The sequence below is a fragment of the Diorhabda carinulata genome, chromosome 10, assembly GCF_026250575.1.
Source record: "Diorhabda carinulata isolate Delta chromosome 10, icDioCari1.1, whole genome shotgun sequence".
NCBI classification, from domain to species: domain Eukaryota; kingdom Metazoa; phylum Arthropoda; class Insecta; order Coleoptera; family Chrysomelidae; genus Diorhabda; species Diorhabda carinulata.
The window spans coordinates 9,176,928-9,202,140 of record NC_079469.1 but is presented as its reverse complement, the minus strand read 5'-3'; the positions used below and the strand labels follow the sequence as shown (position 1 = coordinate 9,202,140).

The following is a 25,213-nucleotide window of genomic DNA, read 5'->3' as shown; positions in this document are numbered from 1 at the left end:
GGGATCAAAATGCCTCCGGCAGGTGTGTTTTCCGAAATACGGCGAGGAGAGACTCTTCTCCTGTGGCAAGCTTTGTATTGTAAATTTTTTTAGATTAGATCGATAAAAGATATTCTTGTTCAAGATTCGGTTTTCTTGGATAATAAAATCAGGATTCCATGTTGTTTTTACATTATTTCTCTCACTGATGGAACATTTCCAACGCTTGAAACAAAAACTAACAAACCAAACAGCTGGACAGTCCACAGAGAAAAGAACCAATTCGTGTGAATACGTATAGTCATAGTTAGATCATCATCTTCTTCTTATACTTCCAAGTCCGTAATGGAACTTTGTCGATCATGTTGGCTTTGATAATTTTGTTCACTGAAGCTCGGAAGATTGAACTAGTTGTCTATCCGAACCATGATGTTCTCCTTCTTCCAGGACTCGTTTTCATTTTATGTTTCCCTGGATGATAAGATGCAATATACTAAACGTGTGCGAAGGAAAATAATTTTCTGGTCTTATCTGGTCTTAACAGATCTTACAATCTCTCTCTCCTTTCTCATTCGCACTCTATCCTGCCAGCTAATTTGGAGCATATGCCTATATGTCCACATTTCAAAAGTTTCGAGCTTTTTAAGAGTTGCTTCCGTCGGTGTCTTAGATCGAGACTAAGCAAGATGTTTTTTAGTCTAATCAATACAACTCTAGCTTTCTCAATGCGACATTTTTTTTCTGTTAAATGATCCCATTTGTCATTAATAGTTGTTCCTAAATAGTTAATCTTTTCCGTTCGTTTAAATGGTTCATTGTCAACAATAAGGTCACCATCGTTACTGGATTTTTGCTGATGATCATGTAATCAGTATTTTTGGTATTAAGTTTTATTCCATACTCCTGACCATTCCATACTCCTGTGGGCCATTCTCTCCTGTATAGTAAGCAACATGGTCGTTGACTTTGCACTGTCCTGATTGTGGCCAACACATTTCACTTATTCCAAGAATGGGTATATCAAGTATTTCCAATTCTGCGTCTGTATTGTTTATCTCACCGGCTACAAACATGCTTCTAACGTTCCACGAATCCTTTCCATAATTCATAGTGGCTCTCCGGGAGCTAAATCATAGTATTATCAATTTTTCCAATAGAACTACACTTATTAGTATTGCTTTTCATCAAATCATTCAAAGGTCAAGTAAAGGTTACGTTTAAATTATAATAAAGTTAAACATAACATGAAATATTTGCTGTGGCTTTTATACTGCTGAAAATGAGTTCAAGGATACTGAAATTTCACTATTGGAAAAGTGTATAGGGAGAAATTGAAAATTATGAATTAATTATTTATTATTTAATTAATTATTTATTAAGGTAGTCTCACTTTTACCTCTTAGAACATTCATTGTTGCACATTGAAGTTTATTGCGTGGTTTAGCCTTTGTATATTAATATTTTTGCGCTTAAACACTAATTTATTTAGTGGATCATAGCATTTGATCTGATCTCCATATATTCTACTTTGACTCGTATTAGATTACTAGTTTTTACAGTACTTTAGGGATAAATCTTAGTACTGCGTTTGCCTTTTTTTGTTAATTTTGATATTTAAAGAATCAGAAGCTTTTCTTCACTCGAGTCTTGTTGAATAGCGAATCCTAGATTATCGATTACAACTTAAATATGAGTTTACCACAGCTACGATTAGAAGAAATATCTGAAAATTTGTTTTCCCTATTCTGAAACTTTTATTCCCAATGCAGGAAAGTTGACTCCTATTATTGTATTGTTTCTAAGAAAATGATAATGAATTGCAAAATTTTGCCCTATCTCAACAAAGAAATTTCTCCGTGGAATTGTTTTGTTTGCATAATAAAGAAAGTATTGCGAAACTGCATTATTTCAATCAATGGTTGACTCCATATTAGCAAAACTAGAGTAAATTAGTTTTGTTTTACCTTCTACCAAACAATGGAAACGTGAATATCCATACACCATCGATTGTTGGATAATGTAAAACGCGGAAAGTGTGTTACCGTTCGTCATTCAATGATATTCAATTTCATTTGGGAAAAACGAATAATTTTATTACAATTTGACTAAATGTTTTCTGTCCTTATATATTGTTCTTACAAATTATTATGTACTGGTGTGCTCTTGTTACACAAAGAGGACAACTCTCATATGATCTCAAATGAATATTTACTCAAATACTTTAAAATCATAAGATAATTCTTCTCCAATACATATTTGTTAACATCTTGTACATCCAAGAATACATTTTAATGGTAATATCTCTCTATTTACTTGTACGTGTAACAATGAAACGGTAAGTGTCTAATATATTGGATACTTCACTGTTTTATGTATTTACAATGGTTCAATTAAGAAATTGAAGTTAAGGCTAGTAGTCATTGAACCCATTTTCAGCTATCACTTTTCATATAAGTTCAAATGGCTTAATGTAAATACGCAAATTGTCAGTGTCAATATCATATTATGATAAAGATCTAAAGAAAAGTAGAAAAGTCAAATTTGATCTTTCTTCCAGAAATGATTGAAAAAACTAATTTTAAAACAGAAGAGATCTAAAATCAAGAACATTACAAGAAGAAGTATAAATTCTTCTAAATATTCTCGATTTTGGGTCTCTTTTGTTCTAAAATTAGTTTTTTTCAATAATTTTCGAAAGATTGGTGTAAAGTTGACATTCCGACTTACTTTCACTCTTTATGAAAATATGATGTTGACACTGATAAAGACTGAAGTAAAGTTGAAACATCATTTCTGTATCAATCTTCGAAAAAATAAAAAAAAAACAATCTTAACACAGAAGAGACGTAAAATCAATTTAGAAGCATTAATATATCAAAAAGACTAAGAAATAAGGATTTAAAGAAATTTTTACATATATATATATATATATATATATATATATATATATATATATATATATATATATATATATATATATGTAAAAATATATGTTCTAGATTTATATATAATTTAGGAATTTAGGAAAAAAATCATTCTTTATCAGTTGAAATGTGTTCGAGGGTGATACCATTACCCGATGACGCTGACGGCGGTTTCGACGGAAACAGAATGAAAATTTCAAGAGGTTTCCATCTGTTTACGAAGCTACTATTAAGGAGGTGAAATAAAAGGATGGAAGTATTATTTACCCCAGAGTGACGGCCAGGTCCTAAATCTCATTTTGAAACGGGCTGCAATTTATATAACTCTGCGTAATTTATTTATTCGGAGAAGATTTGCAGGATTTACGTCTCTCAACATGTCTGATCCTATTTCGGTCGAAAATTGCTCAAATTATTCTACCTTCCCCTAATGTCTACACTCATGATATATACTTTATACGTAGGTAATATTTTGCAATCTAAATTTAAGGCCGAATCGAATGTTATTCGAATTACTAATAATATGATTCTTGGGATCACATCCAACTTATTCAACTGGAAAATATTGGATTACTTGATAATTGTTATATTTAGTGATCAAACTCAAATATATTTGAATCTCTGCTCTGAGTATACATATTTGTGATATGGTCTCAACCTTGAGGTAGTAATGTACTTGTATTGTCGTAATACTATATTTTGAATAAGTGTAGCTAGTTTGCATTGAGTATACTAATACTGAAAATGAGGAAGTTTCGTATATCGTTAACAGCTACGTAGTCCCTTTGTTGTTTTAGCCCTAGCTCATGTAGACTATCTAGCATTATATATTCATTTGGGCTGTAAAGCAAAGCTCATACACCAGGTCGAATCCGAAGTTTTTTCTCACTGTGTTCAAAATATCTTCACAATTTCATAAGACTTTTATCTCATTTTCCTCTTTTACCGAACAGTTCAGGTAGCGGCACTGCTTTTGTTGAATGTTTGACTTTCACGTGTACTGTGATTGGCCCTCCAATAGTTTTTCACAGGTTGAGATGGTCGTAAGTAAGAGAATTCTACTGAATGGGTCTCTTCAGCAGTTGAATGGCTTCAAATTTGTGCTTACCCCAGAGTACGTTTTTCCAGCAGTCCAGAGCAGGTATTATTTCGTTTTAGGACGGAGAGTATTCTATGGAATTGAATGTATTATCTTGTCATCTACTTCGTTGAGCTTCAAATTATACATGACAAACCTATGGTATTGGAGAAAGTTTCGAAATGTTTAAGAAATGATATTTTATTTTTGGCAACAAAAACATCTAACGTAAAATCAATCGACAAAATACTTTTTAGTAATATGTTGAAGATTAAAAACTTACTGTAGCATTGAAACATCTTAGAAAAACAAAATGGAACAAAGAAATAGCCAGTGGAAGATTTATAGACAAGATTGTAGCTGAAATAGTGAAACAATGAGTAAGAACGGTTGAAAATAGAGAAGCATGAGGATAAGAGGGACTTCACAACATTAGAAAATGCTGAAGAAAGGAAGAAAACGTATAATACGGAATAATTAATCATGAATTAACAGTGGCTGCGTAGATAATGGAAAAGGGAGTGTTCTCTTATTTATTTCAATCAAGGCTAACGACTTTCGAGGAAAAAACTACTTGCGTACCCGCAACAAAACATTTCTGATTTGATAGACTTCTTCATCGTTAGAATATTCAAATTCAAAAACAGTGAGAAATTTTTCTGCAATTCTTTGATTAGTGTGGACAACTATATCAGCAATAATCATTCCACCAAAAAAGAGCAATAAACTTTGAAGCGGAGTTTTGGCATTACTTCCATATTGCTTAACTCCTGGCAGGTGGATTATAATAATTTCGGACCTGGTTCTTACGTTCCCTACGTTATATTCCTTACACCATGTTATTCCATTTTTTCCATAAAAATTGTGGATTTCAACCGGATCTGCAATCGACCTCCTGCATTTCTGGGTTTTCTTTTTCGGCATCCTGTTCTAAGTCAATGTTATCACTACACACGCTGACATTGTCTATTTCGACGTCTTCTTCGGAATCATCCTCATCAATACTTTTTATTTTCTGCAACTTGCCATAGTCTTTGGAGACGTCTCTGCTCTTCTTCGTAATCTCCCATCGATAGACGAGCTAATACAAGCGATAATTCACAAATAATAACCATAGTTGATAAAAATAAAGAACCTACCTGTAGAAAAGATGTTACAAAAACAAAAAAAATGTGCTCAAAAAAAGTTCCGAGTGTCGACAGCAACTTTGAAACGGTTCTATTCACACTGTGTCTATGCTGGAACTATGCTTTCAACAACCACGTGAAGAGGAATACTTAGTTTGAAGGTACTGAGGCGCTAGCTTAAATTGACCGAAAAAATAAATTAATTTCATTCAGTCCTAAACTAAAACTAAACATTTAAACTAAAATATCAATAACACCATTCATAATATCTTAAATTCAAAGAATGTTATCTTGTTGGGGAGGGATAGTTTGTTTTGTTAAATTCATCATTTCTCATAGGTTACTGTTGGCCTTATGGCTGATCTGTAGATTTTCATTTTAGTATGTCTACTGATTTTTGGCATATTATGTTAATTTTAACATAAATTTACGAAAATTCTGAAGATGATGCCGAGTAAGATCAAAGTTAGTTACAGAGTAGTAATTCAAATTAGCTGTAAGTTGCTGATTAATCTGTGAAGTGAGGAATCTATTATATCCCAAAAATAATCAATTTTTACTGAAACATATGAAAATATCATCATTTATAAGCTTCAATATAAAATTGCCATTATCATTTTATTACAGAAAGCATTATATAAAATTTATCGATACTCGAAGCTCAAACAATGTGAACTTTTCACGTTAGTCACTTTTCAAGCCTCTTTTTAAAAATGCATCAGCATGAAAACGTGTCAACAATACTAGAATATTCAACGTGACTGAAAGGAAATTTGTTGTGAAGGGAAAACTATTCAGCAGGAAATGAAATTCAAGTGCTTTAAGTTATCGCGTTTCACGCCAGTTTCTAAATTATGGGCTAAAAGTATCTTATCACCAACAAAAGTATATGTTATACAACGAGCAATTTGTGTAAGTGGTGATTATACAATTGAGACAGTCATGGTTTATTTAAAGGTAGCTCCTTCAATCTGGAAAACTAAATATGTTGGTTATCTTCGCATAAAAACCTTCGGGTTCAAGAGAAAATAACGAAAGGAACTTAATGTATTTGGCTCGATGTAGTTCACAATATCTTCTTCAAGTAATTATTGCTGCAACCCACTCATACATAAGTTGCCAAAATTTGCTATAATCTACTTGTTGGTGCTCAGAAATCAATCGATAAACCTTTCAGAAAAACTGTGGAACGTTTTTCTTATTATTATGTACTTTTTGAATTTAGTACAAATGATCGTGAATTAAATTGTCAACATAAGTTTGAAACCTCCTGCATTTATTGATACGTATTCTAATCGAAAATAAATAAACAAATCTACATTTTGACAAATGTGAAACATTTTGTTGAAGATATGGATTCAATCCAAACCGATCTAAAACTAGTAGAGCAATCCCGTACCTGATGAAACATCCTAACAAGTAATACAATGTTTTGCAAGAAATTCATTTTAATTAATTTAGAAAAATGCATTGCTTTGTGGGGATGTGTAGAATTAATCAAAGTACTGTTCCACTGGTAAGTTTTCTAACAAAATCTCAGAATTCAACGGAGAAGTTTCAATAAATCGTGAAATTGTTAAAAAACGACAAAAAAATTTCAATCAAATTTGAAACCTATCGACATGAACTCATCATGATTCTTGGAACACAAAATATTTAGTACTGTCAATGAAAAAACAATTTAAATAATGAGAAATATTGGAAAAATTGTAGAGAAATTGTATGAAATGAAAGATAGAGAAACTTTAAATATAGATGAGCATTATTATCACATTGGAATAAACAAAGAACAAAACATGAAGTAGAATAGGGCAAAGAAGGAAATAAGGTTGACCGATCTTTCACATTGTCTATAGAGAATTGGTTCATTTCATCACATACCCTTAATTGCAAAATTCTAAGTGATCAAACTTGTAGTTCTATTCATGATTTTTAATAGATATAGAATCCAACTTTAATGAACTTTTTGAACAATGGAAAATAATGCGTACTAAACCGTACAACCGTAGCACTCATGTATTTTTGAATATTGAACAGAATGACTGCATATGCATTTTCAATGAGTAGTAGTTTATAACGATATACTAATGATAAATTTCAGAAAGAACAAGTTTTTTAGCTGATTAATGAAATTTTTTAATCTTTAGTACACAGTAAAGTGTTTTCATGAATATATCTTGGGAATTACTCAATAATATATCCAACAACATGTTTTCTAACATATTCTGAGAAAAATGGAATCTCACCTCATTGCTACGCTAATTTTCTGTCAAGTTCTTAGTATATAATTTATTGCTTGAATATGTACACGAAAAAAAGGGGGAATATGGTCTGACTTTGCCGGTCACTTATTTCAAACTCGAAGTCATATATATCCACTTCAAATCAGACAGAAAACTTTTTAGCATATTGGATAAGGTATGGGGAACAATGTTGTCAAGTAAAAATGTAGAGCGGGCAGAAATAAATATCAAAATAGCCAAAGAAAGTAAAGCCATATGATCATCAAGTGAAATGATAAAACCAAAACAATAATACGACCAGCAGAGAGAGAGAGATAGAGAGAGAGAGAGAGAGAGAGAGAAATCCCTGCATTAAGTCCTTCTGTTAAGTCCGAGTAAATATCTAACAGCTCTCTTTTATAGGTCATATCGGAGATCCGCCTCAATAAAAGCATAGTAGACTGTTAAGACGGTGAATAAGCTCGGTTCTTTGGAAACTGATCGCAGCGTAAAGCAGGAAAAACTTAATTTTTTAGATAAGCGGCTAATACGTAACTCTCATTTCAAGGAACTTTCCACAATAAGCACTCAGAATTCTACAGATTTAAAGACGCCAATGGTGGTGATATTTAATATAAAAGGCTGCAATATATTTCCATATAATAAAAATTTGGCTTTAAAACGTTGAAACAGAGAAGATTTGTATCGCAACATGATTTAAGGGTGAAAAGGTCACTAGTTATGATCCTATGAAGTATCGTAAGATCAGGGTTGCTCCAAGAGAAACTAGTATCGTCTGCAAAAAGACATATTTTACCACTGATGTCTAGATAGGCAATTTCGTTTATAAACAGAAGAAACAAAAAAGGGTTTATTACTGAGCCTAGGGGCACTCCACATTCTACTGGTTTGCAGGAAGACATAGTCGTTCAGACCTTACAAGCTGACTTCTGTTGGTAAGATATGACTTAAACCATGGGTGAATTGTACCCCTGAAACCGTAGTACTACAATTTTCTATCAAAATATTATGATTAATACAATCTAAAGCCTTATAAAAATCACAACAAGTTGTTACAGTGAAGTGATCGCTGTTTAGGGCAGAGTGAACATTATTAAGGAGAGAAAATATAGCATCATTTGTTACTTTAAAACCCAAATTGATGGATGATATACATTTTATATTTAAACAGGAATGATCCGTGTTCTTACATAACGTGGGAAGGAGAGCAAGTGGGCGATAATTCAATACTTGATTTATATCTCCTCCCTCATGCAATCGTATAATTATAGCCGTCTTAAGGCAATTGGGAAAAGTGCCATTTTGAATTGAAACGTTACTTGAAGTTGTAAGGTGATTTAATGTGCAATCGGGCAGACTCGAAAACATTTTTAATGTAAGTCCATCAGTTCCAGATGATTATTTATTTTTAAAGTCATCAATTGTACTGCGAAGCTCTGCTAAAAGTACGGGAATAACGAAGAAACTGTGTAAGCTAGCATTAGAAACAGGGAGATATAAAAGCGGATCATGGGAAGGAGTTTTAGCATTTGATAAATTTTTTGGCTACATTTACAAACAAACTTTACGAGAATTGTCGAGTCTCCTATCACAATAAATATCTTTGGCAGCTTTTATTGTGTTATGATCAATTTTTCTGTATAGTTTCATATATTTTCCAAAAAAGACACTATCCAAGAATTTCTTAGGTGAGATAAAAATCGCATGCTCTTCACAGATATACGTAAACCTTTAGTTACATACATACGGATGTGAAACAAGGGTTTTAACAAAGGGTGAAGAAACAAAACTAGATATATGGGAAAGGACCGTGCTGAGGAAAATTTATGGAGTGATAAAGACAAGGACTGGAGAAGAAGAACTAACGAAGAACTTAAGGAAATGTATCAATAGCAAGACACATGAAAGTCCCTGGTTAGGGCATATTAAAAGAATGCCGGGAAAAAGATTTGCAGAAAGGGCCGTTGAAGATGAAGGAGGAGGAGATCGAAGATAAAATTGTTGGATGCAGTTTTGGAGGATATTAGAGGTGTAGAACTGAATTGGAGCGCAAAAGTACAGAATCGCAACTTATGAAAAAGAATTGTAAAATCAGTTGAAGACCGTTGAGAAACGAAAATTAAGTCATGGGCATTAGTGGCCAGTTGTAATATAAATATATAAATAGATGAGATATAAGCTTTTTCTTATAACTGATCATCTTTAAGAAAACATTTTACATATATTTCTTGAGAAGCTCTTTCACTATTATCTTGGCGATCTACTTGCCTACTATTCCATGATTTCATTCGTATTTACCTCTTGGTAAAATTTCACATATATACCAGTTTCCTGATGCTTAACAGTATTCATATTTTTCTCTAGTTTCTCATTTCTTAGACCTCTTGATATTTTGATAAAGACTAAAAGTCTAGCAGTGCACACTGCAGGGACTTCTTTAAAAGATTAAAAATCACGACTCTTTTCTTTCCTTATTCATCTTCGAATCCGATTACCTAATTCGTAAGCACGCTTCTTCAATTTCAGAAAGATCGTTGCACGACTATCCACTTAAGAACGCGGAGCTAGCTACTCCACGTTCAGAATAAGATCAATAGTTCAAGGGCTCAATATTTTACAATGCAAAAAAACTGCACAATCAATTGCCAACTGAAATCAAATCGATATCATGTTTTCCCGGATTTCGCAATAATCTGAGGGCATATTTACTGGAAAGTGCCTTCTACTCTATAAACAACTTCTATTCTAATAAGAATATGCAATGACTTATATACTAATTGTTACCTATTAGTTTTATTTATAATTTTGTTACTCATTTTGCTTAGCTTCTGCATATTGAAATTTTATTTTATTTATTTTATTTGTACTCACTTATTTTTAAGTTTGTTTTTCAGTTTTCACAAACTTTTGTCTACAAATTATAATAACCTTCTTACGATAAAGCATTTCCCTCTAAATATTAACACTTCATTTTGTTCACATTTCAAGAACAGATGCAACAAATAACAGTCATGAAGGAGTATTTTCCCACTCACATCTTTTATTTGGTTACATGACATAGATCCTATAGATAACTTTGATTATTTTTCTCAAAACATCAATAAAATATTGACTAGCGGTCGTGATGTATTTCTTTTGGAAACAAATTACTATGCAGACTCAGTAGCTCGTTCTAACGCCATCAGACTAACTAATTCTTTTTTAATTATCAGTAGACATTTCCCTTTTAGTACATAATTGAGAAAATTGTACAAGAACAGAAGTCGAGATAACGAATTTAGTAAACTTTGTTGCATTTTTTGTAGAGGTATGGAATACGGAAAGTGAACTTTATAACATAATATGGTGGCAAACAGATATTTATATCCACACGTAGTAAAATTAATCAAAATTAGATTACAAAAGAGGTAATCACTACTATATTCGCAAAAAGTACTAACTATATGGAAATAAATTAAAAGATGTTTTGGAGTTTTTTCAGTTTATAATAAGATGGCCATTATTTATCGTTTCGATAGATATTTTTCAACCTGCCTTATCAGTATGGAAATATGCACTTGAAGATCATATAGGTTTCTAGATATTACATGGTCCTGCTTAATAAATTACTGCTCTGGTAGCTAGTGCAAGTTCTTGAAAGGTAGCACTTCTATTTGACTAGCTTCACTAGAAGGAAATTTTACTTCCTTCATAGCTTCTGAATTGAATGAAAAAATTCCGGTTGGAGCGTGACTTTCATTAATATTTGCTGATGTCACGCTTTTAATCCACGCAATAGAGAGACTATTACCAAATCGTTGTTTTATGATATTTGTATTCTGTCCACCTAATCATTTTGATGAAATAAGAGAGAAACACAAATTCATCCATGAATTGTGATTCATTTTTTGTAATACTCGGCAAATCAAAAGTACAATAATTTGTCTTTCTGTTACTTCAAAAATTCTCCAGTACAGATGATATTGAGCATCGTCGAATAAGCAGACAGTTTCTCATCGACCAAACATTTTATTCAGGTGTGGTCATGCTGGTGTTAACTTTAGGGGCTATTAGTATTAGTGATTCCGGTGTTTCTCCTCTTTGGCTCCATTTTTTAAATTTGACGTAAATTGTTGAGAGAATGAAATTACCTCAAGCAGTGCCCCAGAAAACAATAGTGAAATCTTATAGACATCAAATTTATAAGATTTAATTCCATTAGGACTCATTTCAAATTGGTGATTGAATGTTTCACTATGAACCCAGCAAATGATGTTTTTTATACATGAAATGCGAAATAAATTCAAATTATTCGCAACTCAATTCCAGTGAGATCCAATCGCTGGTCTTCTTATAGTTTTCTTGATCATGAAAAAAATTGATACTGAACTGAACAAGAATATGAAAAATATTGTAAAATATTGTTGAAAAGGAGAAATTGACTCCAATGGTACAAAAAACGACTAGCGATGAATCAGGAACTCAGCATTATCGTCTTTAGTGATGTATCTGACCTCGAAATACAGATTGGTCGTGCTCGATTGAGAAAGAGAAATAAAGATAGGTACATAACGGGTTTCTACTCTCCATAAAACTATCTACACATACATATATTGAGATATATGGGTACTTTATTTGATCTATTCTTAAGTCTAATTTTTGAGCTTGCCTATATATAGCCGAACAGTTTTGACTACTTCTTCTAGGTTATAATTCATCTCCTACTTTGATAAAAGTTTAAGAGCTTTACGGTATTTAAGGGATATTCTAGAAAAACATTGATCATGAATATGGCCGGACGTATTTTGAAACGCATAATAAATCATGCTGCTTGAATTGATTATTAAAAATTGTGTGCGTATACTTAAATTATAATAAACTACAGTGAAATTTCTTGATTTCATCAACCGAATACCTAAAACAATTCTATTTGATTGATGATCGATATTTTATTAATATTATACTTTCAGAAGCTTATGAGGAATATTTAAACTCGGAAGACACTTCAAACTTTCATACGATTCCCAATAACCTCTTGTAACTAACCGTTATCGACAAATTTTAGCTCCCATATGGTAATATATTCTTTTATGGGTAGTTAAATTTCAGCTGACGTGCATTGATTCTTGAAAACTTTTTACGAACTACTCTGTGTTGAATAGCATACAATATCGAAAAAAATATATTGTTCTTGTCTATTTTACTGCTCTTTCGTTTGTCTTCGGCTTTAGTGAATTTATAGCCATGAGAGAGAAGAATGTACCAGTGTATGATGCGTAATGCATAATTATTCATTTTTTAGTCAAGCATAATCGGTGTAAATTTATCGAAAATTCGGAGATGAGTGCCTCTCCAAGAAGAGCACGAATGCGAGCGACAAACTTGCCACATGCGCGCCGTCTTAAAATAAGTATAATCAATGAGATCGTCAACACTATGAAATTTTTCGAGAGTGAAGGGTTGGGCATCAGCTTATCTAGTATTTAGAAAAAAATTTATGGACGTCTTGGTTATCGGAGAATTTCAGCCAGGTGGTTTCTAAGACTTCTGAATTTTGAGAATTAATTCACACGCTAAGAAGTTTGCACGCGTCTCCTGCAGCAGTATGGAATGGAAGGAAAAACATTATTGCACCGAATATTTACCGAATAGATAAATCAAAATGATATATTAGAATCAATAAAAAAGCCACCAAACTCTAACCTGATGGCTCCAAAACAGCAGACAGAACCCAATACTCGTAAAGTATTGATTATACACCAAGAATATCTGAGAAGATATTATAACAAAACAAGAGATTTCCATCCGAAAACCAAGTAACCATAGCTCCAGCGTGATAAGATCCAAGTTGGTTTGGAGATGCCTGAACAAGTTGAATTATCTAAGCAAAAATAATGAAATTACCCTCAAATTGGTTCGGAGACACACTGAATTAGAGAAAAATTGAATAGCAGAAAGACTTGCTGAAGGAGAGGCGGACTTTGATACGACTTTTATACTAATTATTACCTATTACCATTACCTATAATTTTGTTGTGATTTTGTGGTTTTCTTATGTATATTGATATTTCGTTTTATTTGTATCATTATTCAGTTAGTTTTATGTTTGTTTTTTAGCTTTTACGAGCTTTTGTCTACAAATTGTATCAATTTTTTTGATAATAAAGCATTTCTCTCTCTCTCTCTCTCTCTCTCTCTCTCTCTAAGGAAACTAGGACTTAAACTTTTCTGTTGAATCGGCTACAGGACAATAGAGAAAATACTAGAGGTAAGGTTGGATAGAAAAAAAATTGGTAACTGGTGTTAATCCAGACAAAAACACGGTTTGGATAAAATCTATTGAATGTTTAAAGTAAGAATAATTTAAGGATATTAACAAAGGGTTGACCAGGCATTACCACCTCAGTGAACATCTCAAGATACTAGGTTCAGTCAAGGAAGGGACGTATAGAACTAATTCCTCTTCCCATATTCTTTCGAGGTATGAGAAATTACGAAACAAAACACTATACCTGGAGGCGTATGAAATAAGCAATGCAGGTCTTCAGCAGCTGGAGATATAATTCATCCCAAAGTTCCAGTGAAGAGTTAGGTTAAAAGAGATGAGATGAGATGATGATGAGAACACTGAGCATCCTTATGCCATAGTAAAAAAGGAGACACTATAGATCTTTAATGTCGTAATATATAACATCTTAAACTATACCTACACACAAAATATAAAAATAAATCCTTCACTTACAAGTAGCTCATAGTTCCACATGAATGAACGCGAATTAGTTGACCTCTTTAGGATGCTATTATTTTGATAATTTCGAAATGATTTCCTTTCCAACCATTATTCTTAACAATCAATTGGATTGTTATTTAACTGAATTTTTGATGTTTGCATGTTTTTTAATAGATATGACGCCATCATAATATATGAAATAGCATGTTCCGTTATTACTTATTTTATTCACTACTTAACTTCAATTATATAGTCACCATTATCAAGCAAATTTTATTCACGATCTGTCGAGTAATTCAACCACAAAATCGTATCATCAAATTTTATTGACTACAGTCAATTTCGCTCTAAATTGCTCATGATCCTACATTATACCTTTGGATACATCTGCTTCCACCTTTTTAATTATCCTTACTTCAAATAACTGATAACTGAAGTTTCTTGTTTTGAGTTTGGTGTCGGATTGGGGTTTTTAAGATCTCTCAACAAATTTTATAAAACCTCCTGTCCCTGACAATTTCCTCCACAGTTTTTGTTTCATTTTGTGCTATTTAGTCTAGCTTGTAAATCTATTATCTTTTTATGTTAGCCGTCACAATTATTTTGTCAGTTATACTTCGATGGTTCATTCTAGTTATGTGAACACAATTTTTTCAATCTATTGATTTTCAATTATTGCATCATAATGTGTCGATGTATACAGGAACAAGTTGGACCTTTTTGAGTTCTAATTCGTTCAATAGTGTCATTTTGAGTAGACTATTTGCATTCGGGTTGAAAGGACAAAAACACGTCTGCTCATGCTATCTTTACAAAGATTGTGCATGTTATGAAGCAGTACATTAACAGCAGTTTGTGGTTTTGTTTTTAATATTATGATCAAAAAGATTTAGGGTAGAAACTTGAATAGACAAGATATGAGAAAGTTTTTTTATTAAATATTGATTCTCAGCATCTGTAGAAGAACAGGGAGCTATCAAAATGACTGAATCCTAGCATTGCCTCTCTTATAAACTGAAAATACACTAAGAGAATAATAAGTTAAATAAATAATTCACGGAATATTAGCCTTATCCCCTATTACACTCGAGTAGTTCCAGTGATGCCTGTCGTGTGCACGTACCTGTAGAAAGGACGTGTCTTGATTCTACAGGATTATACTTCTCCAAAGAAAGAAATTCCGATAAATTGACCATAAGCCAGGTTGACGAACTGTTTTTGTGTGCTTTAAGCTGTCCAATTTTCTGGTCAAAACTTGATTGTCCAAGTCGAATGACTCTCTTCTGTAGTGAGTTGAGCTTTCTCAGGGTATGCTAGGGAGACGAGCTCCAAACGTATGAGCAATTTTCCTAAGTAAGACCAATCTAGACCTTGTAAAAAATTAGAAGCTGTTGTGGAACATACAGCATTTTGGTCTCAAAGAGGCTCTTAGTTTTTATGAAGCTGCCTTACATAATTCGGCCATGTGAATTTGCCACGACCTATTGCTGGAGAAGAATCGAAGCCCAAAAGGGAAAAAATGCGACTATTAAATCTATTTGGGAACAAGAAGAGATCTGGGAATCGCGATGCCAGTAAATCCAGGAGTAAAGGAGAAAATTGCTAGAGAAGACATGAGACAAGCAACCAGGCAGCCAATGCAACCAGTTAAAGATTCTTATACGTCACATTCCTTTACATGAAGCCGCGGTGTTATAGCTATTCGTGGTGGGAGACCCTCTGTGAGCTGTACCTATGTTGTAATCCAATTCTCAACTTTTTATGTATTTTGCATGGATGTATTTTAAAATTTTGAAACTAGAGAATAGAAAATTGGCAATAACTTGTTATCTAGTATATGAAAAATCCTATCCATTTACTCGGATATCGGATAATATCGTTCATCTGTTTGTTATGGAGCAGTTATTATTTGGTTATGTACGAAATATGTTCACAAGTTAGATAATGTCACGACCATGAACTACACCATTTTAATTACTCATAAATTTCCATTTTAAAATATTGTATTCAGATATCTCCAAAAATGTATCAAATTTCTCGTATGAGAGCAATTGAATTTCCATTTGATCATGATACACTCTATCACTCTATACCATGAATACGCCAATTATTTTGCGGAAATCGTCGATTAACTGGAATTCCGGCTTATTGGGGAATAATGATAATGTGTTCAGCGAATGTTGATATTTACATTATAAAAAGCAGTAATAACCTATTAGGAAATATCCAGAAAAAAGAGATTTATCAGAATGGAGAAGACTGAGAGACCGAAACTCGATTTAAAACGTTTCTCATCATTTCCTTCATACATCATTTTCGCCAATAACGAACGTTTGAGCAGAGGTGTATCACAGATTATCAGTTTAAAAAAAATTATATAAAATAGAACAACCCATTTCTAACTGACTGAAAGTATTGTTTGTATGTACATGTATGTATGTATGTATGTACATTTACATATTTTTTGGAACACACTGTAACATACAATTCGGCGTGTTTTTCTTTTGAATATTCCTTTGTTCACGAATTGTGGCTCAGATATCGACCTCCCAATCCAAGTTTCGTTACTGAATCGTCCTCTATCTTTCTCCACTTTAAAAGAATTGAATCAAAGTGAATTTAGTAAAACCTGTGCTGCTATCATTGTTTATATTCGCTGGTAAATTCATCTTATAGCTTTTTAACATTGCTTCTTAAATAGTGCTCACAAAATTTCAGTTTCAGTTGTCTTCATGAATTTCTTTTTGATCCAAGACATCTTTCATGTAAATTCCTGTTTTCTATTTATTTGAGGAGCAGAACGAATTGAATATAACAGATTTGGTTATATTGAAGAAAATATATGGATTCACTTGTTGTTAGAACATAAGATCCTTTTCATTCAAATAAAATGTTCTACCTACTCGTTTCTTCTTTAGTAATTTCCCCCAGTGTTCATTCTTTTCCACAGATATACAGCTGCCAGGTTGAGCGCAACCACACAAGGGACTCAACCAGTACACCACTATCTTATAAGTTCAACTCAAACAACCGGAAATTTTTGATAATAGGATATCTAAGTAGTTCTTAATTTATCACTTTTTCATTCTTTCTGCTCTTTTGGATACACGAATGCGAATTTTTTTTTATTGTGCACAGCAATAAATATTTGATTTGAAGAATTGTATCCGGGGATAGTTTGTTTGGTTTTTATTAATTTCATTCATAAGGTGTTTCCAGTTTTTCCACCTTTTTTGCATTCACTTTTAACGTCGTTCGTTAAAAAGCTGGTGATGTCCAATTTAATACTAACTGAGACCGAATACCACTTTCTGAGGAGGAGTCTTCAGCCGGTTACAGCACTCTCTACAATTCGTGATATATTCATCCACCGATTTAAGAGATTGAATCATTTCCACATTCTTGACCAAATATCATCAAGGACACTCTCAAAACATCAAGTTTTTCCTAACTTAAATTTCAAACCACTTCAACAAAAAGTTATTTCTTACTCACTCACATTTGGAATATAAGATCATACGATTTGCTATAAAAGCAATCAACAGAATGCACGGAAATTGATATGAACAAAATCGGATATGCTCACGGAAAAACTTCAGAACGTGAATGAAAAAATAAATATCGCGGGATTTTACATTCACTTGAAATTTATTCATGGGAAGAGTTTCATGAATAATAGTTGAATATTTAAAATAAGCAGATGAGAAAATTTGATCCGGGACATATTAAAAAAGAAACTCCAGAGAAATTGAACGGATTAGGTTTTCTGGAAGAAAATATGGAATGAAGCATAATATTAAATATAGCTTACGTGCGAGTTATTTACTTTACGATATTCGAGATGACAAAGTTCACTTCTGAGCTATATCAGTCGATAGACATAGAAACCTAAATGTTCGATAAGAAGTTTTTGAAAAATGGGGAGAACTGATGAGTTTTCGACTTTTGCTGAATGGACTTTTTTTATATCAGACGTATGTGTTTGTATCCAATGTAAAATCATATAAAACTACACCGATCCCCATTTATAAAGAAAACAAATGGGGGAATTGACATAGGAATGAGATGGGCTTCATTTTTAAATGACGATATGCTCATTTATCTTCTAATAGATACTCGAGGAAAAGTATTGGAAGTGTGAATGATGGAGGAATTATTCCTTTCGTATTTGTATTCTGAGATTCTGGAATTAAGAATTGAGATATCGTTCATTGACACTATCAATAATTGTGAAGAAAATGAGGTTGTGAAAATCGAATTTCCCCAAAACAATGGGAAGTTTGATAAATCAAGATACTTGAAGACTTATTTATCTTATTCATAAGCGTACAATAATTGACATTTGATATTAAACGAACTATAATAGATTATAAAAAAATATGATGTAGTCTCAACCTTCCTAGATGAGGTAAACTACTCAAACTGTTCGGAAGAAATACTGTAGCTATGCAGAGGGGAGGCAAAGATTGTAGTAGTTCTTATAATAGTGCTCGTGGAAGGCGATTATCATGCATACAGCAAAGAGCTATGATACTTATTCATTGAAACTATTAAAAAAACCATTTGATTTGACTTGTTGGAATAGTTTTGCTTTGAAGTTAGCGACGCCTGGCGAATTCTCTAATTTTAGATAACCTCCAAGAGTCTCGCAAAACTGGAAACTGGAATTACCACGTTTCCTCAACTTACTATCGTGTCTTTTAGTTTGCTTGGTTTCAAATTGGATTTTTATTTGTAACATTCCTGAAAACCGGATTCACTTGAAACTTCGTTTCCAATCTTCTAACACCCAAAAATTTCATATTTTGATATCGTATTCTTTTGAAATCTTCTACAAATTCTCTGTAGGTTATTGCCACTTTCAGATTCTATTAACTCCTTTCAGTATAAATCATATTTATAATTATTTCTCTCTATAAATAAACATAATATCTGTTTTTGTGAGACCCATATTTCCAGTATTTCAACATAATATGTTTAATATGCGTATAAACCGCGTTCTGATAAATTTATATACATCCATGTCAAATGATAATTTTTTGTTTTGCGGTATTGCATACACAATTTCGATGATAACCATAAAGTACTTCTAAAGTACTATTTAATTCAAAAGTAGTATTTGTTGAAAAAAAGTTTTGTCTTATCACAACAATACACCTACTTATTTGTTCGTCGTGGTTACCGAAAAATTAGCTGAACTGCACCACTTTATCCATAGTCGCTAGATCTGGTTCCCTCAAATCACTCACTTTTTTGAAATTTGAATAATTTGCTTGGTGGAAAGCGATTTAAGACGAAGAAAGCGAAAACAAACTTGTGTTTGAGTATTTGGATGTCCGCCTGTTTGAATATCTGAGTTACAGGGTGTTGGTTCCGGCGTTTAAGTATTTCAATGTTCGATTTTCGACTCCAACCAATCTGATTTTCAATAGACAATCTCCATATACCGATTTGGAGATAATGCGTTGGTAATGTGATGTTGTTCCACCTTGAATTATAATTTTTGTAATAAAAATAATTATTTATGAAAAATAGTTAACTCTGAACAGAAGGTTCAATCTAGTAATCGTGAAGAATATCAATTTATGTACGAAATTCCATTAATACTCATTTATAAATATAATAGGCAGTAGAATATTTTGGATATGATTAGAGAACTGAATACTATCATATGTGTGAGTTATAAATTCAAAATTATTCAAGAAATGAGAGTTAGGTAAATAACTAAATCAGACGGAGTTTTCTGTGATCTATCAAGTAATTTATGGCCATTAACGTTGAATTTTCAATAACAAATTTATATTTACCTATAACGATGCTATGAAAATATTAGTTGTAATTACTCATTGCATTTATTCACAATATTAACTATAAAGTTTGACCAAGTTAACCGATATACTCAAGATGAGGATCTGAAATATGCAAGATGATTGTTTCTTTGTGTGTTTGATGTATATATGTTATGAACATACTAACTGGTTGAAATATGAGTTATAAAAATGTACATTTCATCACCAAAATATCGTATCGTATCGTATCATTTAACCACAGTAGTTGATCCATGGCGTTTCAAGGAACTTTTTTATTTTTGGTATTTGGTACACTAATAATGAAAATAGATGATGATGATATTCTTGATCTTTTCCCACGACCTCATTTTGTCTACATTAATTCAATCTAGTAGTTTTGAAAGTGGACCATTTCGAATATACGGCGTTGATTCCTAACGCACACCTATGTTGGGATTATAACGTATGACGTTGTTGAGTTATCTGGCAACTGAGCATATTTGCACACACCGATTTTGGATGGCCAGCTTAAAATCAGCTGATATTTTATCGGTAGCAGGCTAATTTCACACATATCCGATTTTTATCAGTCAAACAATCAGTTCCGTTGTCCTGGCCGAAGATTTTCAAATAATGATGAGTCTCTAATGAGTTGCTATTTGATTATTTTATCGACGTATTAAACGCCGTAGGATTGAGCATAAGTACTGGATTTATTCTATCAATCAAAGCAGAAAACCCACGAGAACATTCTACACTCTTTCTGAAAAACTAAGATCTGACGGTGGAAAGTTTTTTGACTTCTTCTACCAAAACTAGTTTATTTAATCGAGAATGGAAAGGTATGAAGGTCTAGTACATTTGCAAGCGTGTATTTAGTCGAATACTCCACTAGGTCACGGTAATACTAACAGAAAATAATACAGGTGCAGCACAACGAGGAAATATACGAATAAATAGTAGCGCAAAAAGTACTCGACATCATGGACGACAGGGCAGAAAAGTTAAGAAATAATTCCAATAACTTCTTAAATTAATAATTATAGTGCGTTATAATAGTTAATAAAAGTTAATGTATCTCAATAATAGAAATGTGCAAAACCGATTATCAAAGTGTGTTACTTACCAATTTCTAAATACTTTTGATGTACTGAATCATATTCATCCCAAACTATAGAACGGAATCTGTTCCTTTCTCTCGATGCTGCTAAAATAGGTTCTTGCTTGTGATTATCATTGGGATTCCTGAAACAAAATGATTTCTTCTAATTAAATGGATTTTGATCATTTATAAATTTATAAAAGAAAAAGACGAGAATCAGAAATTCCTCTTGGACAGATATCTTTTCGTAGAATCTTTGACAATATATCAACATTATTGTATTTTTGTGAAAGTTATAAAAAATTCAACCATAGTAAGACTTGCACTGGCTGGAATTATTTGTAATCTTTTTCGATATTTATCTTTTACTATTATTTATAACGAGAAAAAGGTGGTTTTATCTTTCCAAAAATGAATCGTTACAGCTAAAAACACATAATTCAGAACTTGAATTTCCAGCATTTTCTAAAAAAATCCATGTAATTGTTAGGAACGTTTATCTTAGAGGGATGGTTTTACAATGAACTGAATTCCAATTGATGTTATTTTCATTTAATTGTTGTCATAGAGAATAAAATAATGGTTAGAATTGACGGAAGAAATTTTTGAAAATGATATTTATTTTTGTAGCAAATAATTTGTATTATTTATGTAATTCAAAATTGTAATTTCCATTTGTAGATTGGAAATCTATTTAATCAACTGACTGAATTTGTTTGTCATTTGAATAAATACACGTTTATAAATTTTTGATTAGATTATATTTATACCAGTGTTTTTTTACACAGAGTTAGAGTGACCTTACAAACGGGCAAACATTTTGTTCAATTCCTCAGAATGATCTACTCTTAAATTATTATATTTCCATCCTTATAGATCACAGTTTTGGTTGCTATCGCACATGTTCGAGGGTATTTTTCATGAAAAAATTATCTTATTGTGAAAAATATTATTTTTAACATAAAATAATTTCTCAAATATATCCACATGATTGTTCGGAAGTTCTTAGAGATATGCTTTTGTCTCTCCTAAGTCCTCTTCATTTATCTAAAATCACTTTCCGCCAAACAATATTGCTAGATTTGTTAAAGTATTCTCAGAGAACCAGATCAGGTGAATATGGGAATAAATCGAAAGTCGCTTTGACTGATTCTCTAAGTAAAATGAACGAATGCTCAGGCGTATTGTCCTGAAGCATTCTTAAATATAGACAAAAAATCATTTCAAATTACCTTTATATCCACACATTTCGGAGAGTTTTGATTGCTATCGAGTTTCTTAACTCATATTCAAAAGGCCTTGTTAAAAAGCGGGGTATTATTTCCGATTCATTTAATTGGAAGGTAATATTAGTTCAACTTTTCTTCGGTTTCTTAATTTATTTTTTTTACGTAGAAAATAATGATTCACCCGAATTATTTTCCACCCAACAGCGAGGATATCTTCCTCCATTCTAGTATTAAAACTAATATATCTATCAAATATATATGAAACAGATTATGGCCTTAATTTAGTCAATCTATCTTGGTTTGCTTCAAACCGTCCTCATTTGATGAATGTTCTCCAAACCAAATATTTGAATAAGTGAGAAAAAGAACCAGAAATATACAGAATTGAGAGTGAATTTGTAAATTTCGTCAAATTTTGGCAAAATTATGAATTAATATATTGACAATTTTGTTTCTATTAAATGCAGTAGTTTTTCTTGTGATTTATCTTTCAAGCTTGTCAAGTAATGATGCGTCCTATTCTTGTTAAAATTCAAAGTCTATTCCAAAAAGTTTGCATCTTGCAAGTTGTCTTTTTTAGAGCAGGTTTGTTCGATACTATGCGATCTGTAAAAACACATTTTTTCACAAAAATACAATGTCCAAGAGAGATCGTGGTGGTTCAGCAAGAACTAAGTTCCTTGCTCATCCTGTTGGAGAAGTAATCAATTGTGCAGACAAGACAGAATCTGAAAACTTGTATGAAATTACTGTACAAGGTATCGGTGGAAGTCTAAACCATTTACCATCTGCAGGTCCCGGTGATATGATTGTAGCAACTGCTACAGTGCAAAGTTGAACCTGGGGTTGTTATCAGGCAGAGAAAGCCGTATAGAAGGAAGGATGGAGTCTTTATTTATTTCGAAAACAATGCAGGAGTTATAGTCAATGACAAAGATAAAATGAATATATCCCCAGGATATCGGGACACCAGCATTGCTTAAAAAATGAATTAAATGGAATATAAATCCATGGTTTTGCCCTTTTTGTCAAATTCAAATTGATTGCTGTTAACAAAATAAAATGTCCCACTCGAGTCACCCTCGTATACATGAAATTATATTAATCTAAATATGAACATTGAAATAAAAGGACGGTTGCCATATTATTTTATCAATTTATAATATGTTCATATATTCACAATAGTTTAATAAATTCTCTCGACAATCAAATATAATTTTGTTGTTTTATGGAAGAGTTATGTAATGTTGTCCTTTTTCATTGGACCCGTATGAAAATAGCTGAGTTTTATAACTGAACTATAAAACCGTTTATCAGAGCAAAAACAGACACGTTAGTTAATTCAATTCTCTAATCTGATGGCAATTTAAAAGCTTTATGATGGTACATCAGCTGTTAAATCAACAGATGGAATTTTATATTAACTATTTTTATACAAGGTACTTGAATAGTTATACATTATTTCATAATATTGAGAAGTAGTGTGACAAGAGAATGATTACAATGACAGAATTGTCTTTACTCTGTTTCCCACTATAAAACAGTGATTAAATGTAAATTTGCAATGACAAGATCCATTTACGAGGGTGAGCAACCTCAATTAGGGTCACCCTAATTTACATTCAAGGAAATGAAGAGTTCTATGGATGGACATTATGTGACAGCGGCGTCACTATCAATGTTTTACTAAAATAATAAATTCACATAGTTTAGTGATTTTGATTATTATCTTTAAACTAGAACCCGGAGTCGTAATGTTTTTGGAATGTTACTGAACACGTTTTCAACTTTTCTTCCATAATGCACACCATTCATAGATAATGAATAATTAAGTGTTGTTTTAGTTTACTGAACATACTTTCATCATTTGAATTTGTGCAGATTTAGAAAAAGTATAGTTTGCGAAATGTGGGAAAATTACTCTCATACTAACTTCTGCACTCGTGAGAAGTTAAACTCTCCCATACTAGCACAATATAATATGATAAAAAAAAAACTGTACTTGAATTATAAACTGTACTCTAGTAGCCAGACCTCGTCGTATTGAAACGAACGTGAACGTGATGTCGAAAACCATCAGCTCTTGCATCAACGGGTTTGCTCAGATTTCTATGAAAGGTTAGAGAAGTTAGAAAGAGATCTGCTTCTCTATCTGTTACTCTTGTATACTGAATTCTACAGATAAATTCTAGACAATTCTTGACTAAGAAACTCTCTTGAGGGGTAGATTTCAAAACTACTTTAAAAATCATTTGGAAATATTAAAGCCAGGTCTACAAACTGTCGAAACAATAGGTCTTATGGTCCTCCCACGTTTATGAGTTTTACCATGGCAATAGAGCTTTGGCATTTGGCAACAGGTAATTTACACTTAAGTTTGCTGGTCAGAGGGTTGTTGCAACTTTTGACTGTTTCTTATGAACTTGTGATCATTCTCCTTAATGTATTTTTTGATATCTTGATATATAATCCTGTTTCGATTGTTTATTATCTTAACCTCATTCACGTGATTGTGTATGACCTAAATTATATACCTAAAGGACTGAACTAAGAGAAGCTCGTATCTTCTAATTAAATTAAGGAACTTTAAACAAACAAAACTTACTATGTAAATCAAACATCTTAATAAACTCACATTAAGTAGAATTTGTTAGCTTTAACGACTTGACAGCAGTTGTCCGCAAAATGGACTAGCGAAGACCCGCGCTTTGATTTATGTCAGGATAATAATAGACAGGAATGAGAAGTGAAATAAGTCGTGTATTCAACATCCTTTTAAGTTGATTTCAAACCTCGTAAATGAGCATCGATTCACGCAACCATAGTATATTTCTATTATTTCCGGATGAGCAAAAATTAGCTTCAAGTAACATTCGATATAATTAAGGTTAAATTTTATCACTGGAAAGGACATACTGTCAGTGAGACGCAGGTGAAATTACTTAACGTGTTCATATGTAGGCAGACCATCTGAAATTGTTCAGAATGTCCACAACAGATGAATAAGTTGATGAAGGTATTACTGTGAAGCAC

General features: G+C 32.3%; 1 protein-coding gene across 1 annotated transcript in view; it reads right to left on the bottom strand.

Annotated features, from left to right (window-relative positions):
* The window catches only part of LOC130899109 (neuroligin-4, Y-linked), a 347,133-nt gene that overhangs the window by 21,878 nt on the left and 300,042 nt on the right, over positions 1-25,213 (bottom strand). Inside the window, exon 7 of the mRNA XM_057808880.1 lies at positions 20,976-21,094. Coding sequence (XP_057664863.1) covers positions 20,976-21,094 — 119 coding nt within the window. The remainder of the gene's footprint in view (positions 1-20,975; positions 21,095-25,213) is intronic.